At 31.3% G+C, this 12,781-nt stretch overlaps 1 protein-coding gene across 4 annotated transcripts in view; it reads right to left on the reverse strand.

The window, feature by feature from the left end:
• Positions 1–12,781, reverse strand: part of LOC142332740 (choline-phosphate cytidylyltransferase A-like) — an 84,631-nt gene that overhangs the window by 40,294 nt on the left and 31,556 nt on the right. The window contains exon 1 of one of the 4 annotated variants that reach the window (XM_075379349.1): positions 4,204–4,488. The exons of the other annotated variants lie outside the window; for them this stretch is intronic. Within the exon in view, the coding sequence (XP_075235464.1) occupies positions 4,204–4,287 (84 nt within the window). The 5' untranslated portion in view covers positions 4,288–4,488. Of the gene's footprint in view, positions 1–4,203; positions 4,489–12,781 lie in introns of those variants that run through there. 4 annotated transcript variants of the gene reach the window in all.

Consider the following 12,781-nt stretch of genomic DNA (forward strand, 5'->3'; position numbering starts at 1 on the left):
AAATTTTATTATCGTTAGATAAGACTTATTTAAAAGTTATTTACTTTTAATATTAACTAATAAAAAAAACTCCTCTTGTGAAAAAAAAAGACCTTTATTAAGAAAAATAAAAGGCAAGAAACCTGAATAAAAATAACGTTAAGTATGGGAGCATTAATTAAGGTTACCTGGAAATCAAGAATAAAATATTTATTTTTTTTTAATATCAAATTTTCTTGGAGATTTGTATGAAAATACTGTAAAATATTAGAACGACTTCAAAGTATAAATTATTACTATAATAATCTTATAACAGTAAGCAAAATGACGGAAAAAGAATCTTCAAATCATTCATGTCAACAAGTAATTGTTTGTAAAAAAATTCTTTCACTGATATTACCTGAAAAATATTACTACACTATAAAAAGAAATCTTTGAAATACGTGCCATTTGGTCGTAAGTAAGGCTTAAATATACATAAGCTGCATATATGAGAAATCTTGTAGTACATACAAAATTTCAAAATAAGATCAATCCTATGATAAACAGATCACTCTTTTCATCTTTCTAATTCGCTGCTTAATCACAAGAAAAAAAAATATTTAGACTGCATCACTGATAAAAATATTAGCAAACATCTACAGTTAGATATCTTTAAAAACTGATCTTCAAGGTAAACTATTTTATAAAAATGCATCAAATTTCCAAATTTAATAAATGATAATAAGTTTCTACCTCAAATTAATTCTTTCGATTATCTAAATTGAAATAAAGACCTGTATAAATTAATACATACTTTTTCATAAGTACTCATATTGTGTACCATAGACAAATCCCAAACTATGAGTCTCAAAACTGATTAAAGTTTAACCACAAATTGTTTGAAATAAAAACAAATATATTATTAAAACTTTATTTTAAAATACATACAACAGATAACACAGATAAAAGCAGTACAAAATGATTCATGAAATGAAATATGAATAATATGAACTATAAAGTTCACTGAAACAAATTTCAAAGATAAAAAAGCACCACAAATTAAAATATAATTGACAGAAGATATGAAAATAAATAAACATTACCATTTGTAGTGTTTATTTATTTATTTTGAATTTTATTTTTATTTACTATCATTTATATTATTATATTATTTTATTTATTTTATACTTTATTGTAGTGTTTAAAATAAGTTATCCAAAGATAAAAACAAATCTCACACGTATTATAAATTTAAATTATCTTAACCGAAACAGGTAAAACTTCTCTATAACATCAGAAGGGGGCATTAAAAACTTATTTAGCTATTATATATTATAATTGCATTGTGTCTTGTGTCATTGAAAAACAGTCAAGACTAAAAGAGTTGGTAGTCTGGGGATTTCACCAGAAAATGCTCTTGAATTTCACGTTACCACATTCTATTTAATTTTTTCTTACTTGTCCCTTGTCTTGGGCAAGAGAAAAGGACCAGTTAATATTTCTCATCATTTACAGATGAAATCAATTAAAGAGAAATATTTACCCTAATGAAATATTAATACAAGGGATTTCTCTTTAACTCTCATGTGAAGGATAAAATTAAACTACATAGGTACGAAAGTGAATGCTGAAAAATATTGGTTTAACTGCTAGCAATACTCTACAGACATTTATTTATATTCTTGTGAAAGTGATTTTATATTATTTATATTCTGTCTCTTATTCATTCCTAGAATAATAATAATCAATCATTCATTTCTATTAAAAAATATAACACTATACTACTGGGCGATTCAAAAAGGACTAAAAAAAGCCTTTAAAAGGCTTTCAAAGGGCAACTTTAAAAGCACATAAAAATTTATTGAGGTAACTTACAGATTCGGTTTACGTCTCATTTCATAAAAAAAGATATCAAAAGTTTGTTACCCAACAACTTTGGTTTGATATAGCATCCATTTGTAATGCAACATACATCCCACCTGAAGATGATTTCATTCCAGACTGTAGTCAGGCATTGCCTCAACTGCTGCAGCATTAATTCAAAGTCTTAGTTGAACAAGACTAGTAGGCAAAGATGGTACATAAACTCGATTCTTAATAAAATCCCACAAGAAAAAATCGAACAGGGTCAAATCTGATCAAGACTAGTTGGCAAAGGTGGGTGGTACACATAAACTCAATTCTTAATCAAATCCCACAAAAAAAAAATGTAGCGGGGTCAAATCTGGTAATTGGACCTTCATGACCAATCCACCAACCTGAGTTGAGCTTCAAGGAAATCTCAAACTGCTAGGTGGTGGTGAGGTAGTGCCCCACCTTGCTGATATTGGTATCAATCGTGGCCATTACTGTTTAAGTGGTCACAATTTTTTTTTCATTTAGAAAATTTAAAAGCATGTCCAAATAAATGATACCATTTACAGTTGCCTCCTGGAAGAACTGGCTGTACAGCCTTTGTTTGGTTAGGGTACAAAAAACATTGACCTTAGGGCTATCATGAATGTGCTGTAAAGTCATGAGTTTTTCGCTACCCCAGATTCGGATTTATGGGTGTTCACCTTGCCATTGATGTGCAACATTGACTCATCATTAAAAATTATGTTTTCTAAAAACATATCGTTGTCTGCAATTCTACCCATTATTTCCAAACAAAACTGAAGCCGAGCAGCAACTTTGTCGTCATCTGTAATACGTTAAACCATGATTAGTTTGTATGGCTTCAATTACAATCATTTACAAAATACGTGCCAAACAGTCAACTGTGGAAAGCCAGTCTCACATGATGTTGATTTCACTTCACATCAATATGATTTCTCACTCGATGAATATCGAGTTGATTTCTTTGGACTGAATGCAAAGCTTTCTCTGAATTTTCCACAGCACTTCAGAGACGCGTGAACATCCTGATGAATTTGTATACTTCACAAAACTACCTGTCTCAACAAAGGTTTGGTGCCGAAAGTAAACTGTTCATATGTATAAACAGTTTATATATAGAATATAGTAAGTAGAGAATAATATAAACCAAAATTCATATGAATCAATCTGTTGCATAAAGAAAAACCAATTTAAGTTCATTACAATAAAAAGAGCAATTTTATAAATTCATCAGGTAGAGTTAAGATCTGATATGTAAAAACCGTATCATATAAATGCTCTAGCACCAATGTGATAACGTACTTTATGTCTCTCTGACTGAATTACAGTCATCCTCCCTTTGTTGTCATAATTTAAACATAAAATAATAATCTTTTTAGATTTTTATCAGAATAATGGATTTAATATAAAACAACCGGAAAAATAATTCTAAGAATTTTCACTTACAATTATTTAAGAATTGTAGTTCACATTATTATAAGAATATAATCTAAAATATTTGACATAATTAAACTGAACTACATTAGGGCAATTGCAATTACAGAATTGAAAATTAAAAACAAAAACAGTTACAGCTGGTAATTTGATATTACTGGTATCATATCCATTAAAAAAATGGGAGGTAATAATAGCAAAAAATAACAGAAATCCAGGGGTATAAATTTTAGTTATTACATTTTGGGTATAATTTTTTTTCAGAAGTTGTCAAGTTTTAGAACCAAAAATAGAATTATAAATATTATAATATGTTCACTTACATACTAATCAAACTGTTAAGATTATTTTTTAATTCTCCATTGACCTCCATAGCAGTGTGATAGTGTCTTAGGCTTTTATTCGGAAGTCCCAGGTTTGAATCATGATCAGGCATGGCATTTTCGGTATGCTAAAAAATCCCAATTTCATATTCTCATTGCACAAACTTTGAGCTTATGTGGTGAATTAATCATAAAAAAAAATTATCGCGTAAAGTTTTATAAAAGGTTTACATACTGATGTTTCTTGTCATTTCTTTCACTTATTTGAAGTTTCCAAGAATTAATCAAATAAATCGAAAGGATTCTGGAAGATAATTATGGGTAGCTTGGGCTTGATCCATTGTAGACAATAATACAAGTGTGTTTATTTCACCGTAACACCGATAAGAGTTAGTACCGAACAAGAGATGTAATTTTAAAAGCCTGATCAATAAAGTTACAAATAATTTCAAAGATGAAATACATTAATGGATATATAGTATGAAAAAAACTCATTACTTGCAAAAGCCTAAAGTAATCATAAAATAAATTATGACAATATGAATAAAACACAAACATTAATTACTAATGTAGAAAATAATAAAGTAATAAAAATAAGTTCACTTACTTCATAATAATGAAATGTAACACTATTCACTACGTTTGACGGTAAGTATGAATTGTGTTTTTCAAAAGTATTAAAAGGTGGCATTTTTTATAATAAAAAGGGAATTAACAACAAATATAAGTATGACTTTGAAGTAAAAAAGAGATTATTCACTAAAAATCAAGTTTAACAGTGCACTTTTAACAATCAACAATTTTGAACACAACAATAAATTATAATCAATTTGAAACACAACAACAGATTTTATTATACATGTTAAACACACAAAACCTGAACAATATTAAGAACATTTAACAAATAATTTACGAAATATATAGTGGTTTTTTTTCATAAACGTCAGCAAATCTATCTAATTATTGAAAGTAAAAAAGTGGTGTGACCAGTACACTGTTCAAATGATTTAAAAAATATTCCAACATGTATAAAGAATTAATAACTGCACTACTAAAATAATGATTACATATGAATGAACACACACACACATATGATATATCCCAACTTTTAATTATACTTTGAACTATCACACGATACACTCTAGATATGAATATATATATATATATATATATATATATATAAAATATATACATGAATTAACAAATAATGAACTAATCACATTTTGTAGAATTATATCTGACCTGAAATTAATTAACTTTATATATCTTACACTATGTGCATGTGAGCACACACATACATGCTATATAAAAAATTATATGCCATATTCCATTAGTGATTAGAAAATTAAGATAAAAGAAAAATAAATAATATTTTTTATGACTGCAAAATTTAATTCTAACATCATTTTATATGCATCCGTTCACCCCCCTCCCGCAACACAAAACACACACACCATATAAATAAAGTAATTTTTATTCTTGTAAAAGAACAACTACATTTTAGAGTCATTATATACTACTGTTCTTCCAGCCATAAATATAATTTCTAAATGACTCGCTCAAATAAAAAAATAAAATAAAATATAAATCAAACGTTATCAAAATTAAATGTAACTTTGCGATTGATATCTTTATATAAAAGAAATATTTTTATGAACTAAACCTGTAAAGGTTGATTCTGTTGTAAGCAATGCTTCGATAGGTTATTTTTAATCTACATATAATGTGTCTGATCTGAATAACGTTATATATTTAATGGTAATTTTAAATTAATTTGTATACCTTCGGTTGTTATGGCTCGCTATATAAGATAAACTATCAACACAATAAAAAATTTCTCTATCAATCTCATTCTGAACTTTAAAATATGATTGTAGGCCTCTCATTAATTTCATCGCGTTTGATATCATACATAGGAGTTTGCTGTCCTTTTCATCACTTTTTTGTTTTCTTTCATCAGCAATTATCCACATCTTCATTACCCACCAGCAAACATTTTCTTTACTTCACCAACAATCTCTTTTAATCTTGTTTCAGTAATAATGATTACATCAATTAATTTAGTTTTTAGTTCATTTGAATTTGTTGCATTTCCTTCCAATATGTTAGCATCTTTTTTTATCTCAATTATAGAAACAGATTTCATATTAAACTTTTTTTATCTTCATCATCATATGGTTGGTTATCTGTCTGGAGTCAGGTCTGTATCATGTCCTCTTCCACTCTCCTCTATACCCATCCAAGTATGCGTATAATTTTTTCTAGCATATCTTTCTTTTCTGCATCTTCTACTTTTCCTTCTAGCACTGTTTTGATCACTCCTCTTTCTATTCAATTACACAGTTATCACAATTTCCTATTCAATTAGCCAGTTATCTTTCCTATTCTGAATTGTTCAATTAAACTCCTATTCTATTTAATTATCCTTACTGCTTCTTCATTCTTCTTTTTATCAGTCCAATTCATCTCTCCAGAATTCTCCATGCCCAAATTTCAAATATTTCAATCCTATCTTATTCTTATAAGTCATGTTTCACATCTATAAAATACATTCCAAACATAACACTTTACAAGACGCTTCCTCACATTTAACTCCATCTTACTAAATAATAGATTTTTTTTTTCTGTTGAATAATTCTTTAGCCATTGAAATTCTTCTTTTTATGGTAATTTTTTAAGTTAATTTATATACCCCTGAGTTATGGTTTGCTATAAAAGACAAATTATTATCAAAACAATTTCTAAACGTCTTCAATTGTATTTACCAGTCATTTAGAAAGTTTATGGCCTGAACACAGAGAAAGCACAAGTATGACCAAATGACCATAAAATCTGTCAGGTACAATCCTTTAGAAGGTGTACTGCTTGAATTTAGTTACTTGATTGTGACGATCGAGTAAACAAACAAATTTTGAAATTTTCTACCAAAAAATTGAAATTTTCTTTATAACCAAACTAAAGTTTGGTTATAAAGTACTAATTTAAAAATTTTAACCTTGAAAAACATAAAAAGAGTTAAATTCCAGCTTAAAGGATTCTTCCTTTTCATTTTCAATGGTAAAAATATTGAATTTAAATATTATTGTTCATCTATTCAAAATATCAAAACAATGTTTTGCATATGAAAAAAGCTTTCCACTCAATGAGTGTCGCATTTGTTAACAATTGGCAAATATGTATTTGACTGAACACTTCTGAAGGACGTTTAAATTTATTTAAATGTTATTCCACAATTTCTTTTCTTTTTTCCCCCTGCTTCCCACAGCTAGATACTCATTAAAGCATCACACAGCTCCGGGAAGTGCCTTTGCCTCTAAAATGAGGGTGGGCAGCCAGGCCTGGCTATGCCGTTCCCAGCCATCCCACCTTTGTAACCGGGTCTTGGTCTTTTGTGCTTGCCTCTAACAGGGGTAATCCTGAGGGGAACCTCTGCCGAGTCTTGGTCTTAATAGCTCAAGGGCTCGAGAATCCCCAACCTTCAACGCTGCTGCCCACCCGTGTAACACGTTCCCACAGACAGATGACGACTCCAGCCGAGGCTGTCTCTCACCCCCTTGCTTCCATCTCTTTATCTTTTAGTATCCCGACAAGAACGTTGCAATCGTGTAAAAATTCTCCTCACTTGCCAGCATGGTCTCTACTATGGACTCTTATGTCGACTGCCCCCATGTTCATAACACATCCAGCCAGTGCCCACCTTGGGCACTGGAATACCACCTGTTCGGGTGTGTCAGGATTACCACAATAAGGGCAGTTGTAATCCTCCGCCCGTACAGGTAGCTCCTAAAGAACCCATATCTTGTCAAGAACTGTGTGAGCCAGAAGTTGGTCTTCTAGTGCTTTCACAGAGGTAAATTCTCCTACCTCTGTACTCCCCAGAAGTTGGTCTCACCAAACTTCCTCTCAACCCAGACCTTGATCGGGGGTATCAGCCGATGTGTCCACCTCCACGGTTTTTTTTAACATTTTATAACAGCACATGAAACATGGATTCATCAATGCATCCCAGAGACCAAACTATGGGTGGGAGCAGGCGAAAATGCACCAAAGAAAGTGAAAATGGCTACATCTGCAGTAAAAGTTATTTCGGATTCTTGTGGTAAAGTACACGTAGATGTAAAGGTCTCACTACCTGGAAAAAAACAAGACTTGCTAGAAGGAAAAGAAGTATTTTGCTTCACTACTGGCCCAATTGAAGGGTTCTATTCAGGTTAATGTCCATATGTGGAAAAATAGGTGTTCTTTCACTTTAAAAATGTATTCCTACACACACATCTTGGGTCATCACTGTAAAACTCCATGACTAATGATTCAAAGTGCTTCCACATCTGACATATTCATCCAATTTGGCTTGTAACAATCACTTCCCTTTCTAAATCTGAAGAAATAGCTTGCTACACAAAGATTCACTTCAAACGATGAGGTCAGTACTGAAATGAGCACTTATTTTCCAAACTTTGATCAATCAAACTGAAGTTATTAAAAAATTGAAAAACTGTTGAAATCTAACAGCAAAGTAACTACATTGAAAAATATTTCTGGGAAATCTTTTGTCTTTTTCAGAAAGAGAACTTTCCAAACCACCTAAGTAAAATCATGTCATTGGCACCTGATTAAAAAATCCCTTTTGGCATGCTGGAAGGCGAAGGTAGATTTCATGGTGCTAAGTACGGGATAAAAGAGATTTCCACCTTAAAGTTAAGAAAAACTTTAAATTTACTCAATACGACATTGGTTGCATGTGAAAAAAAGTTTCATATGTTTAGCATACGACAAGCCCCATCTTACAATTCCAGCAACATTTTTGGTCATCCCTTGCAGTATGGGTCGGTCATATCAAAAATTATTTCAGACAAATGTTTTACGTAATGTTTAGAATACTAACGACCATTTTAAATCGATTTGAGACTGTGCCTATTAAGGGAGGTATGATTTCTTTTTGTCTTTGAAACCCCATTTTTTCCATCCCCTGGGCCAGTGGTTGGTGATATCAAAAAACTTTACTTAGATAAGTTTTAGGCCCTTACCCAAAGAATAATAGGAACTTAAAATGAATCCGATATTTTACTTAATAAGAAAGTTATAGCGATATTTTGGTCCCAATTTTACCCATTAATGAACTCAACCAAGATTTTGGGTCATTATATTATAAGTATCAATTTGAAAGTTAATTGGCGCAAAATTACGGCAGTTATCGTGTCTACAAGAAAGTGAAATATACAGGATGATTAAAAAAAACGGGAAATTAAAAAAATTACATAACGTTAATGAATTTTTTTTCATGTAATTGTACAAATGTTGCCATTTTAGGATACATACATTTTAGTTTATTTTTTAAAGATGATATCTTGCAGGTGACCTCCTCTTCTACGTAAACACTCACGAAGTCTCTTCGTTAAATTGTTCACGGTTTGACGTAACATCTCAACTGGAATTTCAACAATTGCTTCTCGGATCTTTGCCATCAGTTCTTCCGTTGTAGCAGGTCTACTGTGGAACACTTTGCTTTTAAGGTGACCCCACAAAAAGTAATCGCAAGCTGAGAGATCAGGCGATTTGGGAGACCATCTAATGTCACCATTTCGTGAAATGACACGTTGTCCAAACAATCGGCGTACAGCTGCCATCGATATTCGTGCAGTATGTGACATTGCTCCGTCTTGTTCAAACCAGGCTGTGTTAAGAATCAATGGAAATCTCTTTTGTTGTTCCACAACAAAGGTTTCAAGCACGGCTACTCAACGAGCCGACGTCACTGTAATCGCAAGACCGTTGCCATCCTCAAAAAAATAAGGGCCTATAACACCGTAAGATGACATAGCACACCACACGGTCACTTTCTGGCTGTGAAATGGACGCTGGTGTAGCTGTGTAGGATTTTCTTGGGCCCAGTATCTGAAATTTTGCTTGTTAACAAATCCACTGAGGTGGAAATGCGCTTCGTCTGACATCCACAGTTCGTGAACAAACTCTTCGTTATCATTTATCTTCTGAAGCATTACATTACAGAATTGTGCTCGCACAACCGCATCGTTCAGTTTCAGTTCCTGGATGATCTGCAACTTGTATGGATGGTATTGCAAGTCCTTCACTAACATTCTTCGAACACTTGAACTATGCAATTGTAAAGATGCTGAGAGACGACGGATTGACCGATGTGAACTTCGTGTGACAGCATCTTGTAAAGCTTGAACATTTGTGGTGTACGGACGGTTCGCTCACGGCCTGGAGGTTTCTTTTTCATTGCCGAACCGGTTTCCTCAAAATTAGATATCCATGTTTTAATTGCATGTGCTGATGGAACACGGTCGTGCTGTCCCAGATTAAAATGACGGCGAAATTCTCTACGCGCTCCCTCCACACTGTCATTGTTTTTGTAAAACGCTTTGATAGCAAATGCACATTGCGCACCACTCCAAGGATCCATGACAACTAAATGGCAGGTTACCAATCGCCCACGGCTACCAACACAACTTTTAAAATTTCCCGTTTCTTTGAATCACTCTGTATATATAAAAAAATATATATATAAACTTTTGAACTGACAAAGGTTTTGGGGTCTGGGGGGATGTGAAATGTGAAGATATGTTAAAATTTTCTGAAAATCGAATCATGGTACCCATTGCAATAGGTAGCTTTCTTATGAAATCTACCTAATAGATGTCACTTTTATCATCACTACTTTAAACATTATTATTATATCCAGACCAGGTAAAAGTGTAATTGATTATCAGCATCTAACTATGATCATAAATGAATAATTCTGTATTAAAAATGGCACTGACTGTTACATTCTACTACAGAAATTAGTAATTTATGCCATCAATAAGCAGTGATACAGTATCAATCATATTTTAACTTTGTTGATCTATAAGAACACATTTAACTTAATTACTGCAAGGATAACTAACTTCATGATATTTCTACATGAAACATTTCAGGAGTTGCATGACCATCAGCTTGGTAATAGATACAGACTACCATCTAACCCAGGGCATAAAAAAAAGTAATTAATAAAATTTTCAATTTGCTTATTAACTGGGCTAATTATATATATATATATATATTTTTTTTTTTCCATATGTTCAAACTGATTATTATACCTTTTAATTATGTACATTAAAATGGAAAGATATCAGGAAGTTTTCCTTAATTTTTATATAAAAGAATAATATATTTATACAAAAAAAATGTATATTTATAATCTTTATAACAAATATTATTTAGAATACCTAATACTTGATTCATTCAATGAAATTCAGTGAATCACATTACTTTTTTTCTTAAATTAACAAGAACAAGTTCAAAAAAGAATAACTAACTAGATCAAAGGTCAAAAAGTGATTAGGGTGCATGTTTATATTAAATAGCAGTATTTCACAGTTTATAAATAGATTGTTAATAACACTTAACTGAAGCAAACAAAATGAGGCAGTAATTACTGATGACAAGTTAAAACAAACGATAAGTTCCAGTTGAACCTTACATAATACAACTATTATTGAGTAAATTAAAATGAAGAGTGATGTCAAAGGAAAAACAGCTGCAACTAAAAGTTATTAAAACATTAGTTTAAAGTTTAATGAAACAATATTGCTTGTGAGTTATCATAAGAGATTAAATAACAGACATTAATGATATAAAAAAATTAAAAAAAAATCTTAACTATTAATTTATTCCTCTTGTAATTAATTAAACTATTTAGATACTATTCAGCTGGTTTGGATAGATTGTTCAATTCATGCCAAGAGACTGGCATTTATTATCATTTTATCCATCTCATCTTTCTCATTTAAAGTAAATAAATATTTTATTCAGGTAAATAACAAAATTACATAATATATATTACATCAGGAATGGATGTGTGTATTACACCATGATTAGTAAAAGGAACTGCACCAATGTTTGCCAAAATGGATCAGGAAAAAAACCATGTTAAAACCACTTCAATCAGGCAGTATCACAAAATATACAATGAATGACAAAAACTGAGTCCCCCTTACATTTCAATGGTCCTATAACACCTCCAGATATAACAAAGAGAAATCAAACATCAACAGCCAAAACTAGAACCAGTTCCAGCAGATCATTCAGTTAAACAATAGTATTCAATACTAACAAAGGGTGGCGTATAAATGAAAATCTAAACAAATAACCAAGAAAATTCAGGCTTTTTATTGATTAATTTAATTTACAATTCATTAACAGATTAATAATATCAGTTTCTTGTAATTTACTTTTTAAAAAGATATTTAGGAAGATCTTTTAAACAGGTCAGCAAATTAATAAAAATAGCAACAGAAATGTAAAAATAGTCGCTTCTCATAAATCAAGGTAAGGTGCAATGTTGTGTGAAGATAGTTCTGCTGTATGATTTAATAGCAGTAGCTATTATCTTTTTGGAAGAAATGACTTCTTTTTTTTAAAGAAAAGTAACTGCGTTAATAAATATAGAAATTAATAATTAGTTAAAATTTTTATGTATACCCGTAAACAAACTGTTTGCAACTGTTAAATTCTTAATGATGTTCATTTCAGGTAGGATGTATATATTTACCCACTGGGTTGGTCTAGTGGTTAACCTGTCTTCCCAAATCAGCTGATTTGGAAGTCGAGAGTTCCAGCATTCAAGTCCTAGTAAAGCCAGTTATTTTTACACGGATTTGAATACTAGATCGTGGATACCGGTGTTCTTTGGTGGTTTGGTTTCAATTAACCACACATCTCAGGAATGGTCGAACTGAGAATGTACAAGACTACACTTCATTTACACTCATACCACCCTCATTCATCCTCTGAAGAATTATCTAAATGGTAGTTACCGGAGGCTAAACAGGAAAAAGAAAGAAAAAGGATGTATATATTTGGAAGTTGAAAGTTCCAGTGTTCAAGTCTTAGTAAAGGCAGTTATTTTTATATGGATTTGAATACTAGATCATGGATACCAGTGTTCTTTGGTGGTCGAGTTTCAATTAACCACACATCTCAGGAATGGTTGAACTCAGACTGTACAAGACTACACTTCATTTATACTCACACATATCATCCTCATTCATCCTCTGAAGTAATACCTGAATGGTAATTCTCAGAGGCGAAACAGGAAAAAAGAGAGGGATATATATATATATATATATATTCCTCTACTCTAATATATATATATATTAGAGTATATAACGAGATGCGGC

This window comes from Lycorma delicatula, chromosome 12, assembly GCF_047948215.1.
Source record: "Lycorma delicatula isolate Av1 chromosome 12, ASM4794821v1, whole genome shotgun sequence".
Taxonomy (NCBI): Eukaryota; Metazoa; Arthropoda; class Insecta; order Hemiptera; family Fulgoridae; genus Lycorma; species Lycorma delicatula.